Source organism: Phascolarctos cinereus, unplaced genomic scaffold (genome assembly GCF_003287225.1).
Source record: "Phascolarctos cinereus isolate Bilbo 61053 unplaced genomic scaffold, phaCin_HiC Scaffold_3;HRSCAF=262, whole genome shotgun sequence".
NCBI classification, from domain to species: Eukaryota; Metazoa; Chordata; class Mammalia; order Diprotodontia; family Phascolarctidae; genus Phascolarctos; species Phascolarctos cinereus.
This window is the reverse complement of record NW_027555736.1, coordinates 21781040-21807428: the sequence shown is the minus strand read 5'-3', so window position 1 is coordinate 21807428 and position 26389 is coordinate 21781040. Positions and strand designations below refer to the sequence as shown.

At 42.9% G+C, this 26389-nt stretch overlaps 1 protein-coding gene across 11 annotated transcripts in view; it reads left to right on the top strand.

Moving 5' to 3' along the window:
- Nucleotides 1-26389, top strand: part of ANK3 (ankyrin 3) — a 725987-nt gene that overhangs the window by 505707 nt on the left and 193891 nt on the right. For all 11 annotated transcript variants that reach the window (XM_078150719.1, XM_078150720.1, XM_078150723.1 and 8 more), the window contains one exon: nt 17123-17221. In XM_078150719.1, coding sequence (XP_078006845.1) covers nt 17123-17221 — 99 coding nt within the window. The remainder of the gene's footprint in view (nt 1-17122; nt 17222-26389) is intronic.

The window sequence follows — 26389 nt, the reverse complement described above, 5'->3', positions numbered from 1 at the left end:
GAAATGGGAAAGGCTTTGCAGAGAAGTGCCCCTTGTCCTGGGCACTGGAGGAAACCTGAGACCCAAGCATGAGCGGAATTGTTTCCACATTCCAGGGCTGAGGGACAGCGTGTACCAAAGCCTGGAGACACTCCAGCTGGACACTGTGTTTTTCAATAGAATCCATCCACAAGCATTTAGTAAGCACTTACTGTATACCCAGAACAATTCAGAGTGATGTGAATACAAAGATAAAAGCGAACTAGTGCCTGCCTTCAGTGAGCTTACTTTCTCATAGGGCAGAGAACATGAGCGGATTAGAGGGGAGCGGTGATGATTCCTCATTAGCGTTTTGCAAAGAACGACTCCAAACCCCAGCGGCCCAGTTTGGGATCCTGGTACCGATTCAAGTAATCGTGTGTGTGTGTGTGTGTGTGTGTGTGTGTGTGTGTTTTGTGTGTGTGTGTGTGCATGTGTGTGTGCACACGGTGCGTGTGTGTGTGTGTGTGCGCACGCACGGATGTGTGTGCATGGTGTATATGTGTGCATACGCATGTGCATATCCATGTGGTGTGTGTACGTGTGTGTGATGTGTGTGCGTGTGTGTACATATGTGCGTATGTATGTTGTGTGAGTACATATGTGCATATGTGTGTGTGTGTGTGTGTGTGTGTGTGTGTGTGTGTGTGTGTGTGTGCGCGCGCATGGCAGCCTTGCAGGTCTCCTCCCTGAGGCTGGGGTCAGTTCCCATGCTCTGGCTGACCTTGCTTGGCACTGAGTCACTGAAGAAATCCTGTCGGGTGATGTCAGCCAGTGGCCTAGCTGTGTGCTGAGGCCCTGACTCAGGGCCTACAGCTGCCTGCTGGGGCTGGGGAGGAGCAGGGAGCACAGCCCACCCATCATTCGCCGAAGGCTGTAGGTGACACTGACCGGGGTAGCCAGAGCCACAACCCCGGCTCCATGGCGCCTCTGCACCTTCCAGGTCATTTCCAGAGTAACAAGCAAGGTCCCAGGAGGCACAGATGCAGCCTCCTCCCATGGGGTTTTATTGTGGCCCCTACTTAGGTTCCAGGTGCATGGGTGAGGTCAGTTCTGCTGTGACATTCACCTGCCCACCTGTATTTTCTTGCTTTAAATCTAATTTAATTTGTTAATTAACAAGGGCTTATTTTCTCTCCCTCCCACCTTCTCCAATTTATTTTTTTTTATTCACATTGACATTATTAATATAGTGGGAAACATTTTGTGTGTCAGAAAACTGAGTCACAGATGCTGGTCACACCATCTTTGAAAGAATTAGAAATTGAAAGTCCTCATAAATCATGACGTAGAGAGTTTCATTTGTTCATAGCGATCACAGTTACTAATATAGATAGATCTATATAGCTAGACACTTTGAAACTCATAACAAAGCACATCAGTTTGGTCTTTAGGAATATTTATAATCCTGAAAAGATCTATATTTAATACTGATTTTTAAAAACTTTTTTTTCTCATTTAATGGGTCACCTTCCCCAATTTAAAAGAAAAATAGCCCATGTAACAAATATGTGCCGTCCATGTCGTATCACACACATACACACATGCATGCACGTGCACACACAACACACACACACGTGCAGACTGGCCCCTGCTTTCTGCAGCCTCAGCTTTCCTCATTATCGGGGCTCAATAAACCACAAAAGGGGTGAGTGCCACCTTCTGAGTATGTCTAGGCTGCATCTCCCCTTCGTCAGTCATCATTCGGCTGCCGTAGAAAGAATCAACTTTGTATGAAGTGATGATTCTATATCAAGCCCTGGGGTTGCAGAGACAAAAATCCAACAATCCAGTTCAGAGAAGCCTGTGCTTTATCACTACTATTTTTCCTGTAAGGGACAATTTAATGATAATAATAATTAATTATAATAATTGTTATTGTTAATTATGATAATGATTATTGTTGATATTGTTGTGGTAATTATTGTTATTATTAATTATAATAATAATTGTTGTTGTGATTATTGGGTTTTGCCCCAGCCCGTGATAAACATGTGGAGCTTGCAGGGAAGCCTCTTCCCGTGGTAGACAACACCTTCTCTGTGACTTGGGAGTCTCAAAGCATTGGCCAGTGCACTGAGAGTGAGGGCCTTGTCCAGGGTCATATAGCCAGTAGGTATCGTGACTCAGAGGACACGGCCCAGCTGTGTTCTTTAAAAAAAAAAAAAGACCATTTTTTGTCTTTATGTCCCAAATACCTACCTCGGTGCCTGATACATCGTAGGAGCCTAATAAATGCTTAACAATTCATTGATTCTAGAATAATCAAGGGTTGGAGAATACTTAGAGGTACTTGGTGATGCAGTGGAGAGTGTAGACCTTAGAATCAGAAGAACAAAGTTCAAATCCTGCCTCAGACACTAGTTGATTGACTTTGGGCAAGTGGCCCTCTCTCAGCCTCAGTTTCCTCATCTGTACAATGAGGAAACCTCTCAGATTTGTGAGGACCAGATAAATTGACACATATAAAGCACTCGGCAGACCTTTAAGTGACCTATAAATGAGAGCTGTTGTTGTATGTTTGGCCAGTAGGAAAGTCGCATTATTGGTTCAAGTCAGTAGATTAATGTTGGGCTCAAGGCTTTCTTCACTAAAGCATCGTCCCCTCCCCATTCACTAGAAGGTAGTCGGGACGGCAAGGGTTAAAGAGTGGTCAGAATCTGGTGCTGGCCCTCGGCCTCGGCCTCTCTCTTTGGTGACACCTTGAGTCTTCCATTCCAGTCTCTGGCCATTCCATTTTGTACTTCTGGCCTCTGTCTGGAATGCCCTAGAAAGAATGCTGCTAGTGATGTGACCCAGTACGTATGATTTCATCTCTGGGCCTCAGTTTCCTCATCTGTAAAACAAGAGAGTTCGGCTAAACACTCATGAAGGTCCCTCAGCTCAAAGTCCTATCATTTTATGGAGTTTGACAACCTGGTCAGAGGCTTAGAGACTCAGACTGGTGTCATGGGAAGAGTGGGAGACCCGGAATCAAGAGAGGCCTGGGTCTGTCTCTGTACATACATACATACATACACACATATGTGTGTGTGTGTGTGTGTGTGTGGATATGGACATAAATAGAGACAAACACAGACAGAATACACACTAACCTGAATGAGGATGAGTGGACAGACAAAAATTACAACAGGGATTCTGAGAGTGATGTAAAAATTATTAGACTTTACAAGTTGAAATTAATTAATTTAAGTGTAAGTAACAAGCAAGTTTAGTCGATGGTGCTACTGATTAATTTTTAACTTAATGAAACATTTCAGCTTTTTAAAAATGAAGGTATATACATAGGTGGTCTCCAAGGTCCCGACTATGTCCAAATTCTCCAATCCTATTACTCCAGAGAATTAGATTTAGGGTGGGAAAATGGGGGCAGCTGAAAATCTCTTTCCTGAGCCCCAAGAGGAATAACTCAAATTTCTAGAGCATTTTAAGGTCCACAAAGAGCTCTCTTCCCACAAGTCTGTGAGGTAAGCAGTAGAAACATTATCGTCCCCTTCACAGAAGAGGAAGGTGAGGCCAAGCGGCCCAGTGGCTCCCACAGATGTGCCTCAATGCCCTGCAAGTATCCCAACTGGGATTCCAACCCAGGTCTCCAAACTCCATATGCAATGCTCTTACACTGCCTTTTTCTTGAGTCAATATTTTCTTTAGAGAAAAATCAACATTCTTTGTTAAACTGAATTTTTTTTTCCCTTTAAGTCAGTAACAGACTTTATGTTTTCTTCAAAGATTTCAACGCCTTGGTAATTTGTAGACTCAACATAGGATTTAACTAAGTTCTCCAGGTAGGACATAGCAAGTTGAGAGTCAGACTTCATGTGTGAGATGGATAGTTTCACGCAGTCACGGACTTCCAGAGTTGGAAGGGACGTCCACAGCCACCTGGTCTGACCCACACACGGACTGGAATCTCTCTTTTGCTGCACCTAATAATAGCCCATGCTCTCTGAAGAGCCCCAGAAAAAGAGAGTTCAGTTGCCTTTTGTGGGAGCAGTCCTCCATCCCACTTTGGGGAAGCTCTGATTTTTTATGATAAGTTTATTTGTGTCTTTAATTATCACACGATCTGCATTTCCCAGTATATCCAACCTTTATAGCAAGATTTAAAACAGAGAGATTGAAAACAGTCTGACCACACCAACCTAATGGAGAAATCTGGGTATGATTATCTGCAGTTTCCCGGGCAGCAGGAACAATCAGCAGGCTGCCTAATGCCCTTAACTTGGAGGCGTAAAGTGTCGCCTGGGGGCGCTTAGAGGTTGTGATTTGCCAGAATGGTTCAGATATAGGATTTGAACCCAGGACTTCGGACTTTGAGGCCAGCTCCCTTCACTCTGCCGTGTTAATAATTCAGATTCTGAAAAGGTTTCTCTCTCACTTTTGTATATTTGTCCTCAGCCCCTCTTGGCACATGAAAGGCACTTGCTGATTAATGGATTCTAGACCAGCAGGTCTCAAGCCTTTCTGTCTCAGGACGTCTTTATATCTTAAGAATTATTGAGGACCCTCCCCCTTCAAGAGTTGTTGTTTATGTGGGTTATATCGATATTTACTATACAAAAATGGAAACATCTTGGTATTTATTTTATAAAAATTGTTTTTAGTATTTTATTAGACCCCTCCCCGAGTCCTTGGGGACCCCCAGAAGTGTCCAGATCACATTTTGAGAACCGTTGTTCTAGATGAAGCACATGCTACAGAATATTGTTTGGGAGCTAGAGAAATTTCTTTAATGCCCAAAGACAGTAGCTTTATATTTCACTGGGTGAAGGGCTTCATGGAATTACCTTCAGGCACCCCCCCCCATCTGGGGGAAGGTAGTTGGACAAATGGGGATTCCTCTCCCAGGCAACACTAATATACTCTTATTATGAACTATAAATAACACCATCCACCCATCCAATCCCCCCCCACACCAAAAGAAAAGAAAAGAAAAGAAAACATAAGAAAAGAAAACATAAGAAAAGGGAAGAAAAGGAAAGAAAAGAAAAGAAAAGAAAAGAAAAGAAAAGAAAAGAAAAGAAAAGAAAAGAAAAGAAAAGAAAAGAAAAGAAAAGAAGAGAACAGAAATTTAAGGCTGTAGTTTTCTCTTTTCTCTGCTTTTTGAATATGTGAATAGCTTACTTCTGGGTCGCTCTGTAATCACTGCAGTGAGAACCATACATTTAGTTGACCTGAATAAATCCTATTTTGAAATTCTATGAAATAATGTTCTATTAATGGAGGGTTGTTGTTTTTTTTAACCTTTCATTTTGAAAAAGAAAGTATTTCTCAGTGGTAGATATCTCATTTTCACAAATAAGAGAAAACAGGGCTGAGGAGCTGGACTGCAACCCCCTTGCACCTTGGCACCTGTCTGGGCACTTGTGACCACTAGGCAGTCACCATCATTTGCGCCTACATGTTCTAGGGCCCAGCCCCCCCCCCACTGGGACCTGCTCTCCAGGGCTCCAAGTCAAACGCCCCGGGGTTCAAATCCCAATTCAGCTGCCAGAGTCCCTTCCTCTTTTTTTCTAAGGTCCATTTCAGCAATAAATCTTCAGTGAATATGCAGGAAGGATGGAGACAGAGCTGGCTTAACCAGGAGAGAGTGAATCTGCTGGGAGAAACAGTAGTAGTGATGATGATGAAGATGAAGCACTTCAGAGGAGAAAGGGAGCCAGTATTTGTCAGACACCTACTATGTGCCAGACACTCTGTGTGCTAAGCACTTTGGGTCATCATCTGATTTGTTCCTCACAGCAGTCCTGGGAGGGAGGCTCTGTTATTATCCCCATTTTACAGATGAGAAAACTGAGGCAAACAGAGGTGAAAAGACTCACCCAGGGTCACCCAGATAGTAAGTATCTGAGGCCAGATTTGAACCCTGATCTTCAGTCCAGGCCCCCTGCTCTGCGCACTGTGGTGCCCCTAGTGGCCTTTTAAGTGGAGTTTGGGGACATGAAAGGAGCACCCTGGGGATGAAAAATTCCTCTACATGCAGATTTTCATATGGGCATCTGAAGCCCTTCGCAGTCTGGCTCCAGCCCACTTTTCCTGGTTTAATATACAGCACGTGACAGATACAAACAGAGGCAAAAGTCAGCCCCTACCCTCCAGGAGCTGCCAATCAACAGAGTGTCTCCCCCCAGTCCCTTCCCCCAACAATTACCTTGTATTTGTGTTATATAACTGAGCACATGTTGCCCCCCCCAATAGAACATAAGCTCTTTAAGGGCTCGATTGATTTCATTTGAGAATGGATGAATAAATAAGTAAATGAATGAATGGTTAGATAGATAGACAGATGGTCAGATAGACAATTAGGAAGATGGATGGATGGATGGATGGATGGATGGATGGATGGATGGATGGATGGATGGATGGATGGATGGATGAATAGATGGATGGTTGGATAGACAGACAGACAGACAGACAGACAGACAGACAGACAGACAGACAGACAGACAGATAGATAGATAGATAGATAGATAGATAGATAGATAGATAGATAGATAGATAGATAGATGGATGCATAGATAATCAGGAAGATGGATGGATGGATGGATGGATGGATGGATGGATGGATGGATGGATGGATGGATGGATGGATGGATGGATGGATGGATGGATAGACAGACAGATAGATGGATGGTTAGATAGATAGATAGATAGATAGATAGATAGATAGATAGATAGATAGATAGATAGATAGATAGATAGATAGATAGATAGATATGGTAAAGGCCAGGTTGGAGGAAGGAATGACAGTCATTTAAATATTTTCTAAGGAGGGGACCTTTAGCCAGGCACTGAGCTAGACTTGTTTTGGGAGCACAATGAACAAGGGCAGAACTTAATCTTCAGAGGTATGAGGGCTTCATTCAGGAGAGCCAGCGCATGGCTGGGATGACGTGATGACTGATAATCATGTTATCATCTATACAGCCACATGCTGCTATTTATACATACTGGAACTGAACTCAAGAAGACCCGAGTTCCAATCCTGCCACAGATACTTGCTAGCTGTGTGAAACCAGTCAGGGCTATCTCTCAGACTTAGTTTCCTCATCTGTAAAATGTTATTAATAATAGCACCCACCTCTTAGGGTGTTGTGAAAATCAAATGAGGTAACATATGTGATACTTAGGAACCTTAAAGTATTATATAAATGATTTAAAAAATACTGATTGGGGGTAGCCAGTTTTAACCCACTAGGGGCATATTGGTTAGATTTTCAGTGTGAACATTTGTTTACACCTCAGAACTCAGCCAAAGAAACAAATCAGGACTTGATTTATGTTTTCTTCATTGTCAAGACTTAAGAAAGTGTCACTAATATAAATTAAACTTGAAAGTATGTGTTCATTCTTCCCCTGCCCAGACAGTTGTTAAACATTTACCAGCACTCTTGTATTGCATTGTTTGATAACAGGTATTATCATCCCCCATTTTCCAGATGAGGAAACTGAGGCAGTCCTAAAACTAGTGACAGTGATAATAGCGGTGATGGTTAATACTGATACAGCTTTGAGGTTCTCAAAGCACTTTCCCGATATTAGCTCGCTTAATCCTTCAAGCATCCCTGTAAAGTGGGTGCTATTTTATCCCCTTTTTTCAGATGAGGACACTGAGGCAGACAAAAGTTAAGGGACTTGCCCGGGATCCCTTGACTAGAGAGTGTCTAAGCCAGGATTCAAGCTCAGTTTTTGACACCTACCACATTTGGAACTTTAGTGAGAACAAGCAATTTTGGAATTTTTTTTTTAGAATTATGTGTTTGCAGTGGAGGGGAAACGGGGAAGGTGAGAGGGAATGAGTGAATCTTATACTCGTTGCATTTTGCTTAAGGAGGGAATACCATACACACTTAATTAGGTATGGAAATCTGTGTTACCCTATAGAATTATTGTGTGTTCGGAATTATTTTATTTGTTGTACAATTGTCACGTTATTGTTGTTTAGCAATTTTTCAGTCATGTCTGACTCTCTGTGACCCCATTTGGGGTTTTCTTGGCAGAGATACTGGAGTGGTTTGCCATTTCCCTCTCCAGCTCATTTCACAGATGAGGAAACTGAGGCAAACAGGGTTTGAGGCAGGATTTGAACTCAGGAAGATGAGTTTTCCTGACTTCAGGCCCAGCAGTCTATCCACCGTGCCACCTAGCTGCCCAATTTTAGAATAGAAAAGCTCTAATTTTAGCAGACCCAGATTCAGGGTGTCCGTCCAAGGGAGGCCAGGTAAGGTTATCGGCACCCTTTGATCTGGATGCCTGGTGCACCAGCATTATTGGCACTGAGCCTTGTATTGCCCAATTACCTGACTGTTAAAAAAAGAAAACCTGTCCAGTAGCCAACCCCAGAGTACCCAGCCTCAGCCCACCAGCTGGCAGAAGCTTCCTGCTCCCATGGGGAAATCCAGAGAAAAAGGATGCATGGTGGAGACTCATCCATCCTGACTTTCCTGGGGATGGCTACAGGGCCACGCCTGTGATTTCACTGGTATAGGGAAATGCCCTCTACCAATGCAGCCTGGCACCTTCTCTGCAACTTATTGTCCTATATTTGGCAAGAGGGTTGAGAGGTCAGGTGACTTGCCCAGGGTCACACAGCCAGGTTAGGTCAGAGGTCTACCCAAATCTAAGGCTGCCTCTTCAACTACTTTTCCACGCTACCTAGAAGAAACAACTGTGAATTCATCTGTCAGGTTTTAAGATATGAAGCAGCTACTTCCTCCCTCCTTCCCAAAGAGCAGCGGATTCACTCTCCCTGCTTTCCAAGATAGTGGCCAAACCTAAGTCCTTGGATTGAGCCCCCGCTCTGAAAGTCTGCCTTTAGACGTTGGCCAAAGCCCAGCCTTGGGATCATTTAGGGCAGGCTTGTCTCTGCAAGGCTGCTAAGTATGTCTGCTGCTCACATCCCAGAGAGGCCCTGTTGTTCCTGTGTGTTTGGGGGAGATTAAGTCAGTCGGCAAGTATCTGCTGACCATCTTCCCTGTGCCCAGCCCCGTGCCAAGTACGGCCATGGCAGTGTCAGCCACAGCGAGGAGCCGAGGTTCGTAGACGTGTGGCAGGTGAGAGATGAGCAACCCAGCTGCCCTAGTTTTCAGGCCCAGAGAGAAGAAAGCGTTGGCCTCTGAGCACATGGCCACTTAGTGGCAGAGTTAGGGTCTGTTTCCAGTTCCACACATGGGCAATTCACACATTTGTTTTACATGGCTATCCATTCGTAACGGGTTCTGTATTCTTGTTCTCTGTGAGTGGGGGAAGGAAAGAATTTGGAACTGAAAATAAAATATAATTGAAATTTGAAAAAAATGATGGAAAAATGTTAATAAAACAGATTAACCTTAAAAGTGTCTTGCATTAAAAAAAAAAAATCCCACTCCATGTCCCTTCCACTCTACCTTAGGTGGGCCAGTGTAGCAAAGAAAAGTCTTGGGGTTGGGAGGCAGAGGGGAAGAGCAAACCCCTTGTAACAAGAAAACGGTCAGGGAGGCAGCTAGGTGGTGCAGTGGATAGAGCACTAGCCCTGGATTCAGGAGGACCCGAGTTCAAATCCGCCTTAGACACATAGTACTTACTAGCTGTGTGACCCTGGGCAAGTCACTTAACCCCATTGCCTAGCCAAAAAGCAAAAAAAAAAAAAAAAAAAGAAAGAAAGAAAACGGTTAGGGAGGCGTCCTCATCCTGGGCCTCCTGGGTGTCTCACCCAGCCTCCTTTGGGGGCTCCACATCCAGGGATCAGCCCCGGGGAGGGCGGAGTCAGGGAATCAGTCCTACTCAATCTGTTGGGAACAAGTGTGTGCATGTGTGACAGCTGGCATGGCCTAGTGTATGGGTCATTGGACTTGGAGACAAGGAGGCCTGGGTTCAGATCCTGCCTCGGACGAATTACTTACTAGCTGTGTGATTCTGAGCATATAACTTCTCCCAGCCTCAGTTTTCTTATCTGCAAAATGGGACAGGTTTGGACTCAATAGTGTCTCAGGTTCTTTCTAGTTCTTAAATCTATGATCCTATGAAACCCCCCACAGTGTGGTTCCAACCTAGCAGCCAGGGCATTACAATGCACAGAGCGCTGGACCTAGAGCCAGGAAGACCCCCACTCACAGAGAACAAGAATACAGCCTCAGACACTTACTAGATGTGTGACTCTGGCCGAGTCACTTAACCTGTCTGCCTCAGTTTCCTCATATGTAAAATGGACGTAATAATTGCATCAACCTCCTAGGATTGTTGTAAGAATCAAATGAGATGGAGGAGGGGGAGAAAACTGAAAACTCAAAATCTTATGGAAGTAAATATTGAAAACTAAAAATTAATAAATAGTGTAAAAATTAAAAAAATAAAAAAGAATCAAATGAGATAATTTTTGTAGAGTGTTTAGCACAGTGCCTGGCATGTAGTAGGAACTATACAAATGTTTATTCCCTTTCCCCTGTCCCACCCCATTCCAGGCTTATTTCATCCCTCCCTTTCTCGCACTTTTCATTACAGGCAGTAATAACAACAACAACAACAATAATAATAATGGCTAACATTTATATAGCACCTTAAGGTTTGCAAAGTGCTTCATATATGTCATCTCATGTGATCCTCACAACCACCCATTTTACAGATGAGGAAACTGAGTCTGAGAAAGTGGAGAAGCCCAGCCAGAGTCATGGAGCTAGTGAGGTTTTCCTGACTCCACCCTTTGCACTGCCCAGCTGCCAAACCGGACTCCTAGCTGTTCCCAGAAGCTGCCGTTCCATCTCCCACCTGTCTATAAAATGTCTCCCAAGTTTGGATTGTATCCCTGTTCATCTCTATTTCTCCAAATCCTCATCCTTATCCTTCGAGGCTTAGTGCAAGTGCCTTCCCCTTCAGGAAGCCTTCCTTGATTTACCTAGTTGTTTCTGTTCCCTTTAGTTCGCCCATCTATAAATGAGGGGGTGGACTAGATGACCCTGAGGGTACCTAGAGCTTTGAAGCTGCCCTTCTAGGGATCCCCCAGAGAATACAAGCTCCTTGAGGGCAGGGACGGTTTCACTTTCTGTCTTTGCATCCCCAGTACTTAAGCATAGTGTGTTACTCGCAGAAGGTGCTTAATAGGAGAAGGGGAAGAAGGAAAATGGGAACTTGGTTGGTGCAGTGTTAACCTGCAATTTCGTGAAAATCTGAATCGTTTGATTACGTTGATGTTAAATGAAACCGTAGCTAAACGTGTTTGTGCATGCTTGGGTGTCCATGCACATCAAGCATGTATGTCATAACGTATTATAGTTTTTATAGCTGGAAGGGACCTCAGAGACCTCATTTTATAATTAAGCAAACATATATATACATACATACATATATGTATGTACGTATGTATGTATGTATGTATGTATGTATGTATATAATTATAGTTAAGGGCCGGCACAGGAAAGTAATCTTCCCAGAGTAACTCAGTGGATCTGGTGGAAAACAAACCAGGATCCTAGCTCTAGAGGAGGAAGATCCTCAAAAGGCCATCTAGTATGCTCTGCTAATTTGCATTTGTGAGAAAATCGAGGTCTAAGAGATCAAATGAAAGGCTTGGGGACTCGGTGCTTTGGTCCCTTTTGGGACGTTCTTAGTAGACTAATTGGCTGGATTCCTTTAAAAGGATCCACCCGGCCCCCAGGATGGTGAGCAAGCATCTGTATTGAGCTTAGGATATTCCTGTGAACTTCATCTTTCATATGCCGAGAGTCCAACAAACAGGAATTTAGGGTAGGATAATGAAGTCAATAGAAACACCAAGAAGACGTTGACCTTAGAGTTAGGGAGTTGTAGAGAAGGCCAGAGCTGGCACTAGCCTAGGGATGATCTGGTCCATTGGTTCTCAAAATGTGGTGAGGGACCCCTGAGACACATTTAGGGGGTCGCAAAGTCAAAACCATTTTTGTAGTCATATGCTAAGGCATTTCAATTTTTAATATGGTAAATATTGAAAGACATAACCCAAAGCTCTCCAGGTGGGTCCTCAATAAATTTTAAGAATCTAAAAAAGGTCTTCAGACTAAAAGGTTTGATAACCACAAACCAATGAATGAATGATTTTCAGGGCGCAACATTTTCATCTGTAATCTTTCTCCTAGAATCTTTTTCTTTCCTTTGCTTCATAATATTTTTTCTTTGGGTGTTGAAAACTAAAGACATTCCAGTTTTACACAATATGAAAATCACCATTTCTGTGGCTGCTAAAGTCATTCTTTAAACAATGTATCTCTTATAGGGGTTAGCTAGAATTGGAATAGTCTTTACTGGCATATCTATTCCTACAGACACTTTGGCCATCACTCAATCTGTGAATCCATTTTCTGGTTTAATCTGTCTTTACTCGGTCCAGGTGCCAGATAGCAGCACTCAGAGAGACTTTAGCTTCATAGCTCAGCCTTTTTTGATGATTAAAAATCTTCTTCTTTGACCTAATATCTGACCATTTGAATGAAACTTGGAGGATGTGACTGGAAAATTTGATGGGGGTGGGGAAGGCAGACCAGGCTCCCCCTCAACTTTTAACATTGGAATTAACCGTTTAGGAGGTTCGTGTTAAATGCCATCCTAACAATGGGCCAGATTAAAAGATCCATCTGGATGATTCCAAGCACTTTGGTTCACTAAGTAACCTCCCCCATTCATTTTCCAGGAGAAAAAAGTCAACTCTATTTAACATCATTTAGTATGTAAGTAAAATAGGAGAGTGTGTAACTTGTGATAAGAATGAAAAATGCCACTGTTTTCATCTTTGTGGGTTATAAACTCAATCATTTCATCAGCAAGTATTTTTTTAGCCAGAGAGTGTGTGCCAGCAGCTGTGCTAAGGGGTAGAAATGACAGGTGAGAATAATTAATTGTTAGACTAGAGAAGGGAGATAAAGCACCTCCACAAATACCTACTAATAAAGGAACCAACAAGTGTTTAAGAAGCATTTACTGCATGGCAGCCATGGGCTGAGTGCCAGAGATACCAAAAAAAAAAAACCCAGCAAAAACAGCCCCTGCCATTAAGGAGCATACATTTTCCTGGCACGTATCAATCAACAAATCTTTATTTTTTAAGCTCTTATCCTGTGCTGAGCCTGAGGATTCAAAGGGAAAAAAAAGAGAGAGAATGAATAAAAAAACCAAAAAAAAAAAAACACTAGAAAAAAATATGGATAGAATAATGGCACCAATGAAGCAAGTTAACGAATTATCAGGTAGCACCAGCGTGAGGAGTATAATTTGTAGATTATTTAACTGAGTCATTATCTGGACAATTCCTGGAAAGGCTCTCTGATCTCAACGAGGTCAAAGACCACCCATGCCCTTGGAGGATCCCTAGGTCCTTTCCTATGGGAGGCCTTTGGAGACCTCCTCAGTTATGGATTCTTACCCCACCCCTCACCACTCATACTAGCTATGTGTTTTGTATCTGCCTGATGGTGAGGCAGCATGGTACCATGGAGGAAGCAGAGGACCTGGGTTCAAATCCCAACTTTCTTATCAACATCTGTGTGATGTGGAACAAGTCACTTTAAAGCTTTGGGCCTCAGTTTCCTTAGAGACCGTGGAGTTCACACCCCCACTTTTTTTTACAGATAAGCAAACTGAGGCTCAGACATGTTAAGTGAATTGCCCAAGGGTGCAAAGCTAGTAAGTATCTGATATAGGATATGAACCCAAGTCTTCCTGACTCTAAGCCCCAACTCTCTTTCCACTGGGCCAACCAGCCCCTACTTGGGGGCTAAGTTGGAAATCCAAAGACTTGGGTTGAAGTTTCAGCTCTGGCATTCGTTGGCTTTAGACAAGACACCTAACACAGGACTTTGTAAGATCAAAGAATGGGATTTTAGACCTGGGAGGATCATTGGATAATAACATCAAAGATATAAAGCTGAGAGCAATCTTCTAGATCATCAAGCCTAATCCATACCCCCAAAAGAATCATTTTAGTTCAGTAAGCATTTACTGAGCACTTACTATATGCCTAGGCCAGCTAGGGGCACTGTGCTGGGCTTGGTGTCAGGAAGACCTGAGTTCAAATCCAGCCTCAGACATTTACTAGTTGTGTGACCCTGGGCAAGCCACTTAACCCTGTTTGCCTCAGTTTCCCCATCTGTAAAGTGAGCCGGAGAAGGAAATGGCAAGACATTACATTATCTTTGCCAAGAAAATCCCAAACAGGGTCACAAAGAGTAGACACAACTGAAATAACTGAACAACAATAATAACAGTATTATATGCCAGACTGTGTGAAGCACTAGAAATACCAAAAAGTTTAAAAAAACCCAGTCCCTGCCCACAAGGAGCTTTTCCTTGAGTAGAAATAGAATCTTCTGTCAGAGGAAAACAGCAAGTACACAAGACAACCACGGGATCCTAGAATGATGTGTCAGAGCCGTGGGAACCCCAGAGGTCATAGAGTGTACCCTCTGCCTCCCCATTCATTTTACAGATGAGGAAACTGAGGCCCAGGATGCTAAAGGCCTCTTATCCAAGGTCATGGGGATAGGACCCAAAACTGGGCTCCATGACCAACATTGTCCTCATTACGCTACACTAGGGTTACAATGAAGCTAACGTAGAACACCATGAAAGCCTTTTTGAAAGGCTTGAACATTGACAACATAGTAGTGTCTTATTATACGTTATGGACCCTTGTGTGAGCTTGAAAGCTGATCCCCACTTTGTCACCACCCACCCACACCCGTACATACATTCACATACACACATACATGAGCACACATATATACATGCACACGTGACAGCTGAGCATTCACATGAACGAGGTATTGATGTGGAAAAGTACCAGATTGAAGCTCTGACATTTCTTCTCCCTGAAATCAGCCTCTGGGATAAAGATAACTAACTCATGCTTAACTCGGAAAAGGAACAGCTTCATATCAAAATATCCTGTAGGCCTGGGCTTGAGCCCACAGATTTAGTCACTTCACAAGGACGCCCTCCCACTCACGTTCCACTCAGTTTTCCTTCATGGATGCTGATTCCTGTCCCATTCCAGTACTTGGTCCGCTGCCCACTTCAGAGCTGCATAGGGAGATCTGCAGAACAGGTCTCTGGCTCCATCCATGGCCCAGAAAGATCATGGCGCTGTTGGGGTACTGGGGCGTCGCAGATGCATGCACCCTGGGGGGATGGATTCACTCTGGAATAGTTAGCTCTTCAGTGATCAGGGATTCTGCCAGCTGCCTCATTTGGCGCTAGAGGCCCCTGAAATGCCAAACTCAAAAATCCAACAATTTTACCTGCTCTTTTGTGGTATATCTAGTGATTGGGATATAATTATCAATGTTGGTACTGCCTCCACTGCAAAACTGTTGAATTTAGATCCAGAGGACTTGAGTTCAAATCCTAATTTTGCAATTTACCACTTGTTTGACCTTGGGCAAGATGTTGAATCTCTGTGGGCCTCAGTCTCTTCATCTGTAAAAGGAGAAAGTAGAACTCGATGTTGCCTTCCAGCCATAAACCTGTGATCTTATGACCCTCTGATAAGACTGAGTGTCCTGCCTGAGTAGGGGAAATTTAATTGTTATGGTATCCTAACCTGGAACAAAGATGAACTTAACTGTATTTCTGAGTATGCTCATAAAATCACTATTCCTTGGCATGGATTCTGCCAGTCTGGGTGGTAGTCAAGCCATCACACGCCTGATGAATGCCCTTGAAGGCATTTGACAGTGATAGTCACTGGAAACCCTGGACATTCTTGATGCATTACTCACTCACTCACGCACTTAGTCAATTTGTATTTATCTCCCCCACAACTTACACCTGCTGTGGAATGGGGGTGTGTGCTGTTGTTAAAGGATATCAAGAGAGTGACTTCTCTTTAATACAGACTGGGGTGACTTAATCAACAAGTCATTAGGCAAAATGCAGTGAACAAATTTACAGGGAAACATGGTGATTTTCAGATGCATGAGGTAGAGCAGGAAATCAGTCCTTCACCATGAAATCACCAAACCATCTCAACATCTTATCAGAATACTTCATAGCTTGGTAGCACAGTGGCTAGAACATAGGAGTCTGGAAGACCTAAGTTCAATGAGATCTCATATACTTACTAGATGTATGACCCTGGACAAGTCACTTCACCTTGTTTGCCTCAGTTTCCTCATCTGTAAAATGAGCTGGAGAAGGAAATGACAAACCATTCCAGTATCTTTATCAAGAAACCCCAAATGGGGGGGGGAGGGCAGCTAGATGGAACAGTGGATAGAGTACTGGCCTTGAAGTCAGGAGGACCTGAGTTCAAATCCAGCCTCAGACCAAACACTTGATTCTTACTAGCTGTGTGACCTTGGGCAAGTCATTTAACCCCAATTGCCTAAAAAAAAAGAAAGAAACCCCAAATGGGGTCATGAAGAGTCAAACACAATTGAAACAATTGAATAATAACAACAAGTCACCACTTAATAATGCTTTTTCCCAGACTTGTGTGGTCTGATGTTGAGTAAAGTGAGCAGAACCAGGAGAATGTTGTACACAGTAACAGCCACATTGTGTGATGACTAATATTGAAAGACTTAACCGTTCTCAGCAATGCAAGTATCTAAGACATCTCCAAAGGCCTCATCATGGAAAATGCAATCCACATCCAAAGAAAGAACTATGGAGTTTGAATGCAGATCAAAGCATACCATTTGCTAATTTTTTCTTCTGCTGTATTTTGTTTCCTCTTTCTGGTGGTGCCTCCTACGGTTCTAATTCTTACTTAGAACACAACTAATGTGAAAATATGTTTAATAGGAATATATGTATAGCCTGTGAGATTGTGCACCATTTTGGGGAGGAAGGAGGGGAGGGAGAGGGAGAAAAATTTAAAACTCAAAAGCTTATGGAAGTAATTATTGATAAAGCAAAATGAATTAATAAAAAATGCTTTCCCCCCCCACTCATTCATTCATTTATCCATCTATCCATCCATCCCTAGTACTTTGGTAGAGGCTAGACAGATAGATGCCTTTCCCAAGGAAATATCATCATCATATCCACTTGCTTTCTCTGTCTGGGAAAAACCATGTCTGAGGTAGAAGCTAATCATAAGAGCATCCTCTTGTTGAATTATGGGGAAAAAACCCCTCTGCTTTTTTTCTATCTCCAACAGAATGACATTACGCCCTTACATGTTGCATCGAAACGAGGAAATGCCAACATGGTGAAATTGCTGCTTGATCGAGGAGCGAAGATTGATGCCAAAACAAGGGTAAGGCCGCCATGTTGTAATGCACATGCATGGGTTGGTGTATCCCCTTGAGAATGAAGGTCCAGTTATCTTCCGGAAGCCAACATAGGAAGAGAAAAATAGCACAAACCTTCTCCAACTCTGGGCTTACTGGAAATGTCCACCTTTGTGATAGTTGATATGTTCATGATGAAAAATTAATTTCACATTTTTAAAAGAAATCCCTGGGCTTGAGATGCCAGGTTTGAATTCAAGCCTGGGCCCCCACGCTTAGGGCCAGTTACCTGACTGCCTCAAGCCACCATTTTCTTATGGTAAAATGTGGAAAATCAGACCTTTATTTCCTATTTCACAGCTTTGTTGGAGGAGAGAGAAAATTTGGTAAGCTTTCAAGTCCTCTGTGAATCAGAGGTATTACTAAGATTTCCAAATGTGTCCTGTGTTGCATTCTCCATAAACCAGGATGACTCTCTTATGTTTAGAATCATCGTTCTAAAGCCAGAGGAGACCCCAGAGCTCATCTAGATCAACCCCATTTTATAAATAAGGAAACTGAGAGCCAGGTCAGACAGGGGTACATGGCAGAGCATGGATTTGAGCTCAATTCCTCAGACTCCCCGTCCAGTATTCTTCCCAGAGGGCCTTTTTCCAGCGACTTCTCCTAGAGAAGTTCAGTGTTGGAACAGCCCAAAAGACTGTGGGACCTCAGAGTTGTGGCCTCCTGAATCAACATTTCAAGGATCTGTGGCTCCATCAGTTGGTCCTCGCCAAATGCCATGGATCAAAGCTTCAGTGGAAGGTTTTAAAGAGCTTCTGTAGCTGAAAAAATACATTCCCCTGAGATCAGGCTGGTGACGGGCCTCTCTGAACTCAGCTGGCCTTGAAAATCAGGCATGCAGTTGGTCCCCAGGCTGCACATTGATGATGCCGAGGGGCCAGAGGCCTTCTTGCGTTCCCTTTGTGTGGCTTAGATGAAAAGTGATCGGCAATGGAGAGGGATGGCATCACAGGGATGGTATTTAAAAGAAGGGCGTTCAGCCTTCATTACCAGCTGCTTGAAGGCATCTGTAGTAATAAAAGATAAAAACAAGATGCTGAGTCTCCCTTGTAAAACTGTAGGACCACTTGGAGCAAAAACCCCATTTCGTGGGTAAGAGGAAGCTTTGCAGGAACAAGGCATCAATGCAGACGCAGTGTGCACAGAGGGGACCAGGGACCAGCTGGTTCTACTTCTTTTGAAATGTAGCCGTCAAACATGGCGGCAGCAAGCAGTCTTGTCTTTCCCAGGCAACTTTCTAAGACCATAAGTGTTCAAAGGATGTTGAAAAGTGATTTCTCTTTAAGATCATCTGGGGTGACTTCATCAACAAGTCATTGGCCAAAATGCAGTGAATGAATTTATGGAGACAGATTCACAAATGCGTTTGTGACAAAGCAGGGGCCGAAGTGCATTGGGAGAGGAATTTTCTCCACTGGGAGCTCCCTAAGCAGATGAAATCGATGTTCTTGTTTATAATCAACCATGACAATGCTGTCCTTCCCTGACCCAGGGCTGAGTTATTGCTGCTGCTCCTTCCTTCAATTCCTTCATTTATTTTTCATTTTTATGTTACCTTTTCTTCCCACTATATCTCTTTCTTCTTCCAATGAAAGAAGGAAAAGGGAAGAAGCAGTGCAGCAAAACAAATGAACATTTCAGCCATATGTGACAGCATATGCAGTAAGCCGTGCCCGGAGTCTCTGTGCAAAGAGGGGAAAGGGGCATTTTTCACGTCTGTTGTTCTCTCTAGTTACTTTATAATGACTTACCTGTGTGGATCTCCGATCCCCTTCAGGGCAGGGCCCTTTACTTTGTATCTTCTATGCTTGAAAAGGCAGTGCGCTCTACCAACAGAGCTCTGGCCTCAGAGCCAAAAAGACCTGGGTTCAAGTCTTGGAGAGATGCTAGAGCAGAGGTGTCAGACACCAGGTCCTTGTGACCTGCCACAAGAACTGGATTAAAATGTAACAGGGAAATGTTTAACAAAATAAACAAGAATACAACAGCAGGGAGATAGTGTCATTTGTGGTTTTCAAAGTCACCCCGGGGCCAGAACAGATCCTTATGTATCCCCTGCCTTGATTTGAGTCTGGCCCCACTGGGCTGAAGCCCTGAGTATCTAACCAAGTACCACAGAGTCACAGAGCATGTAGGGGCAGGGACCCAGGGGGGTCCTTGGCTTGGAAATAGGCTCTCTGTCCACCATGCCAGGCGGCTTCTCATAGTATTAGGATGATGCATATGTGTATCACAGACCACTTAATGCTGTGAGAAGCAGAAGAGTATGATGGATAGAGAACCAGATATATATATCAGGAAAATGTAGGTATGTATGTATGTATGTGTGTGTATGTATGTATGTATGTATGTATGTATGTGTACATGTACACACACACATATATGTCTGTATATGGGCACATCACAGTTGTGTGTGTGTATGTATCACATATCTCTCACAGACTACTTAATACTGTGAGAAGCAGAACAATATGATGGATAAAGAACCAGCTATATATCAGATATATGTATGTACATGTACATGTATACACATATATCTGTATATGCACACATGTCACAGTTTTATGTGTGTATGTATTGCTGTGATATATGTATATCACAGACTACTCAATACTGTGAGAAGCAGAAAGTATGATGGATAGAGAACCAGCTATATATCAGGAAAATTATGTATGTATGTATGTATGTATGTATGTGTACATGTATACATACATACACATTTATATATGTGCACATCACAGTTTTATGTGTGTATGTGTCACTGAGATATATATGTATATCACAGACTACTTAATACTGTGAGAAGCAGAATAGTATGGTGGATAAAGAGTCAGCTATATATCAGATATATGTATGTATGTATATATACATGTATACACATACATATATATCTGCATGTGCACACATCACAGTTTTATGTGTGTATGTGTCACTGTGATATATATATGTAAACCGCAGACTACTTATGTATGTATATATGTACATATATGCACATATATCTGTATGTATATGCACATGTCACGGTTTTATGTGTATATGTATCACTGCGATATATATGTATATCACAGACTACTTAATACTGTGAGAAGCAGAATAGTATGATGGATAGAGAATCAGCTATATATCAGATATACGTATGTATATGTACATATATACACATATATCTGTATATATGTGCACGTGTCACAGTTTTATGTGTGTATGTATCACTGTGAAATATATGTATATCACAGACTACTTAATACTGTAAGAAGCAAAATAGTATGGTGGATAGAGAGTCAGCTATATGTCAGATATATATATGTATCTGTGTATGCACATATATACACCCATCTATCTATCTATCTATCTATCTATCTATCTATCTATCTATCTATATGCACACAGCACAGTTTTATGTATATGTGTCTATAACTGTGATATATATATATATATATGTATATCACAGACTACTTAATACTGTGAGGAGTACATGAACAGTTTTTTATATGATATGTGTATATATAACTATTATATATATATATGTGTGTGTGTGTGTGTGTGTGTGTGTATGAATGTATGTATAATTGAATGGAAAGAAATAAGCCTGGAAGAAGATCTTGGTAGAAGCATCCAATGAAGTATCTAATGTCTGAGGGGGAGCAGTCAGAGCCTAGGAGTGAATTCTCTCGGGGTCAAAGTGAGGATAGCCACTGTGGGAAATAGACCCACCTAAGAATGGAAAGCATCCAGCCTTCCAGGTCTACCAGTGATTGGGAAATTTTATTAAGGGAATGGATGACCTTGGTAGCAAGGGAAGAAGAATGTGGAGTTGAAAGTGAGGGGAAACATGGCAGGAGCCAAACCAGCATGGCAGTGGGATGGTGTGAACCTTGTCAGGTATCATCATAAAGGGGAAGAAAGAAATGGAGGGTTGTGAAGACCCACAGAGCCTTCAGAGACTAGCTCTGGAAAGAGAGGAGTCAGCTGGTCAGCAAATATTTGTTAAGTGTTTACTAGATGCCAGCCACTATGCTATGGGTTGGGAATAAACAGAAAGTCAAAAACCACCCCCAGGAGCCCCCATCCTAATGGGTGGGGGACAACATGCAAATAAATGGGAGGAAATCTGCCAGGGAGGGCACTGTCACTGATCTTGCCGTGAAGCTTTGCTGACCACCATCCAGCTCCCCTCCATCCAGATGTGTTTCCTGTTATTAAGATGGGGGATCATTTGCTTTTACCCTGAAAAAAGAAACAGTCAGGAAGTATACTGAGTGGGATACTGGTGGGATACAGCTGCCACTTCTAGGCAAAATGAAAGAGTGTCCCTTAGACAAAGACCCCCGAAGCTTCTAGTCCAACCCATCCCAGAACAAAGGCTCCTTTGCGCATCATCCTCAACATGTGGACCTCCAGGGAGGGGAAGTCCACAAGTCCCAAGGCAGCCTGTTTGTTCTGGAATGGCTCCCATTGTGAGGAAGTGTTTATTCTATCAAACAGAAGCTTACCTTTTGGCGAGTCCCACCTTTTCCTTCTACTAAATCTAATCCTTCTCCTGTGTGACAGCCATCGGAATACTTTAAGGTGGCCATCATGCCTCCTGCCCCCAGTCTTTTCCCCTCCAAGCTAAGCATTCCCACGTTTTTAAACCTATCCTCATATGACCTGGACACTCAAGGCCCACCACCATTCTGGATACCCTCTGCTGGATGCTCTTTGACTGACGAATATCCCTACTAGGCTTTGGCACCCATTTGGTCTGACCTGGCAGAACAAAGCCAGACCATCACCTCCTTATTTCTGGAAGCTCTGTCCCTCTGTGGCTGCCATTAGACACTGCCGATTCATCTTGAGCTCACAGCCTACTGAAGTCCCCAAATCTTTTTCACATAAATTGCTATCTAGCCATACAGTCTCCAACTTGTATCCGTGAAACTGATTAAATAAATGAACACCAGTATAAGACTTTACATTTATTCTTAGTAAATTTCATCTTGTTAGATTTCGCCTGATATCTTAGCCTGTGAAGATCATTTTTTACCCTGACTCTGTTATCCTAGGTATCAGCTATTCTTCCTAAATTTGTGTTACCTGAAAATATGATAAGGAAGCCATTTACATATTGGTCTAAACCACTAATAAAAATGTTTAAAAGAAAAAAAGCACAGTATTAAGGATAGATCCCTGGAGCACTTACTAGAGACTGACCTCGAACCTTTAATGGCTCTCTCTTAGAATCTAGTCATTCAGCCAGTTCCAAATTCATCTAATTGTACTATTGTCTAGCTCTCATCTCTTGACTTGGTCCAGAAGTATAAGATATTTTGTTAAAGTCTTTGCTAATGACTGTACATGTATAAACTATATCAAATTGCTTGCCTTCTCAATGAGAGGGAAGGGAGGGAGAGAATTTGAAACTCAAAATTTTAAAGAATGAATGTTAAAATTGTTTTTACATGTAATTAGGAAAATAAAATACTTTAAAACTTAAAAAATAAAATCTTTGCTAATATCTAGATAAACTATATATGGAGTAGAGCCCTGAGAAAGAGAGAGAAAGTACATATCCCTGACCCCCCCAAAAAAAAAGTAGGAGGTGGGAATAAAGTTAGACTGGGATGACTTATTCTTGCAGAAGTCATACTGGCTCTTGGCCATCCACCTTCCCTTTCATGAAACTCAGTCTCCATCTCTTTAAGGGTTTCTGTTCAACCATGGCAACAGAAACATTAAACCATATGTCCAAAGCCAGTTACAGCTGCCCAAGGATCTATATTTGCTGGAGACTCAGTCCTTCTATTACTTCATGACGATCATAACTCACGGACAATTTCCCTCATGTACAAATGAGGAAACTGAGACTCAAGGTCCTACTGAGGTACAGTGACTTGCAAAGGTCCACCCAGCTCCCAAGTTCAGAAATTAATCTCACTTATGAGCCTCGTCACCCTTCTCCATTCAGAAAATGTTGAGTGTTATCTGCCGGTATTTTTTATACAACTGTTTAATAACATAATTTGAGTGATGAAGAGTCAGAAGCCCGTCTGATTTTTCTTTTTAAACAAGCATATCTGAGGTGGCCATGGCCAAAAAGAGCTGAATGTTAAAGCGTACCTTATATTCAAGGTTTCAGTAGGGAAACAAGATAAATGATAGCAAGTCTAAATTCCTGGCAAGCTTTCTGTGGAAGAAAGTGTGGAATATGCCAAGAATTTGTAGAGTGTTTTTTCTTCTCCCTCCTTGTCAAAGATTCCCTTTTCTCTCTGGCTCAAATGACTAACTGGTGATTGGGTGTGTGGGTGAAGGGGAGGGAGAGAATGAAAATGTCAGGAGGAGGGGGAGGGAAGGGGTGGGGAGGAGAGAGGAGGGGAAGCCTGTAAAGAAGGAAGCACAATTTTTCCCCATTGGGGTTTGTCATCCACTCCCATGACACAAAGTTAAAAAGCTATGGTGGAATTTCATGGAGTTTTAGCCATCCTCAGTACTTACTTCTGTCATGAGGCCTACGTTATGTAAAACAAGTCAGTCTTCTGAAAACACTAAATTCCTCTTCTTAAAGGTGAATTATCCTATTTCTATTCATTTATAAGCTCTAACGTCAAGACCAGCAACCAATATAGATCATGGAATTCAACACTGTAGTTCTCAAAAGTCTTGAGAGTGTTGAATTCCATGACCTATATTGGTTGCTGGTACAATAGAGTATGCTGTTGAGAACTAGCCTTTTAAATTCCAAAGATTAGCAAGGCAATTGTGGCATGGGGTATGGAGAGTGGACCTCAGGGTAAGGAATCAAGGCATATCCTGGCTTTGTGACTGTGGACAAGTGATTTCACCTGTCCATGCCCTAAGCAAATCTGCAGAAAAGATACTCATATGCATTGGTGGAGGGAATCTGCTCGATGGGAGGTCACTACACAGGTGAAATCACTGATCCAGATTCAAAGGTTACTTCTCAGTTTGGAAGGAGCTGAGATTTCATCTATGTTGATTCTTCTTGCCACTGGGGCAAAATGAAGGTGAGCCTTGCCTTCTCTCCCTGAGGAATTCCTGGCTCCATCTTTCCATAAAGATCCACCCCACAGATGGGAGGCCTTTCTCTGAATCTCTTTCATTATTTTTGGACAAGATCACAATCTTCAGACTGTCTACCTTGGAATATCACACAATAGAATTCAAACTAGAAGAAACCTCTGAGCTCTTCTCATCTAGCCCAATATTCTCTTCTCTCTTGTTCTCAATATTTACAACTGGCTTAAGTCTTTTCAGATTGCAAATATCTTTAATGCAGTAGAAAGAGCATGGGACCCTAACCCTGACATTTCCTAGCTGGTTGACCCAAGGCTAACCACCTAACCTCCTTGAAACTCCATTTGTCTAAAGGGTGGAGAGAATAACACATACTACCTACCTTCAAGGGTTGTTGACATAGTAAACAAGCATCTACTATACATATACTACATGCCAGGCACTGTGTGAACCACTGGGCATAAGGAGAAAGACAAAAATTCTTCCTTGCCCTCAAAGTTCGCATTCTAATGGAGGAGATAATAGGTAAATAACTAGGTGTAGGAAAGATAAATATCAGTTAGGCATGAGATAATCTCAGGGAAAAGACCCTAGAAGTAAGGGGGGGTCCTAGCAAGGCTTCCTGCTGAAGGTGAGATTTGAGACATGACTTGAAGGAAGCCAGGGAAGATAAGAGGCTAAGGTGAAAGGGGAGCACATTCCAAGTATGGCGGACAGCCAGTGGCAAGATAATGGTCAACAGTTATAGCATTTACATAATACTTTAAGGTTTACAGAGGATTGGATATATTATGTCATTTGACCTTCACAACAACTCTGGGAGGCAGATGCTATTAGTATCCCTATTTTACAGATAAGAAAACTGAGGCTGAGGGGGATTAAATGACTTGCCCATCCATGGTCACCCAGATAGTAAGTGATGGAGGGTCTTGTGTGATGAACACCCAACTGGCTCGCTCACAGACAGTGTGGAGGGAAGTAAAGTGTAGGAAGCCTGGGAAAGTAGGAGGGGGCCAGGTTGGGAAGGGCTTTAAAATCCAAGCAGAGGATTGTCTATTTGATCCTGCAGTTAATATGGGAGCCATTGGAGTTTACTGAGTAATAGGGTGACCTGGTCAGACCTCCTTATTGTGAAGAAAGCCCTTTGTAAACATGAAATCAATATAGAAATGGGAGGTCTTCCTATAAGTGTCAGGGAGTTTTATATCACTTCTCACTTGGACGTCAGTGTTGGTAATATCTTACCATTACTGATGCCTCCTGTTTCTTTCCATTTTCTTTGGACTGTCTGCAATTTTGGCTCCTGCCTGAGTCACTTAGGATGGATCTAAGAAAGATTTGCCAACTTTAGAGGCAATCAGACACAGGACAAATTATGAGTCAGATTACAGGATCACAGACTTAACGCTGAAAGGGACCTTCGAGGCCATGTGGTACCGCCACCTCATTTTATGGGGGTTGGGGGGGGCGAACTGAGGCCCCGGTAATTAAGTGACTTTGCTAAGGTCATACAGATAGTAAGTGGTGGAGCTGAGGTTAGAGTGCAGGCACTTAGACACCAAAGTTGGTGCCAACTCCATTACTAGAAGCTCTACTGAGGAACTTTTGCCAAAGATAGGAGAGAATAAACAACCTTTGTAAGAATCTGGCCTGAAGTTGGGGGAACCCCCAGAGAACCATTTTAACAAGAACGATGGCTTATTCGGATCTCACGTCTTGTTCCTGTTTTCACTTCAGAAACAACCAGTTTCAGCCATCCTCCGGTTATGTCCTGGTCTTTTGTGCCCCCTAATATGGTAGCCGCTGGCTCATTCTCTGCACTGACACCGTTGGGATTGAGCGAATGATGCCAGAGAAAGAACGTTGGCTGTGGAGCTGAGGGGTCAGGGCGGCCCTGGGGGTGGCTTCTGGGACTGCTGCTCACTAGCTCCATGACTAGACAGACCATTTGCTTTCTTGGAGCCCTGGTTTCCTCTACCACAAGATGGCAATAGGAACCGTGCAATACTGGGTGGATGAGAGGCAAGTGCTCTGGAGCTTTGGCATTCATGGCTCCAGCCTCCAATCCAAGGGACGATGGGTGGGGAGCAAGTGGAGCACCCAAGCGGATGAGATCTTAG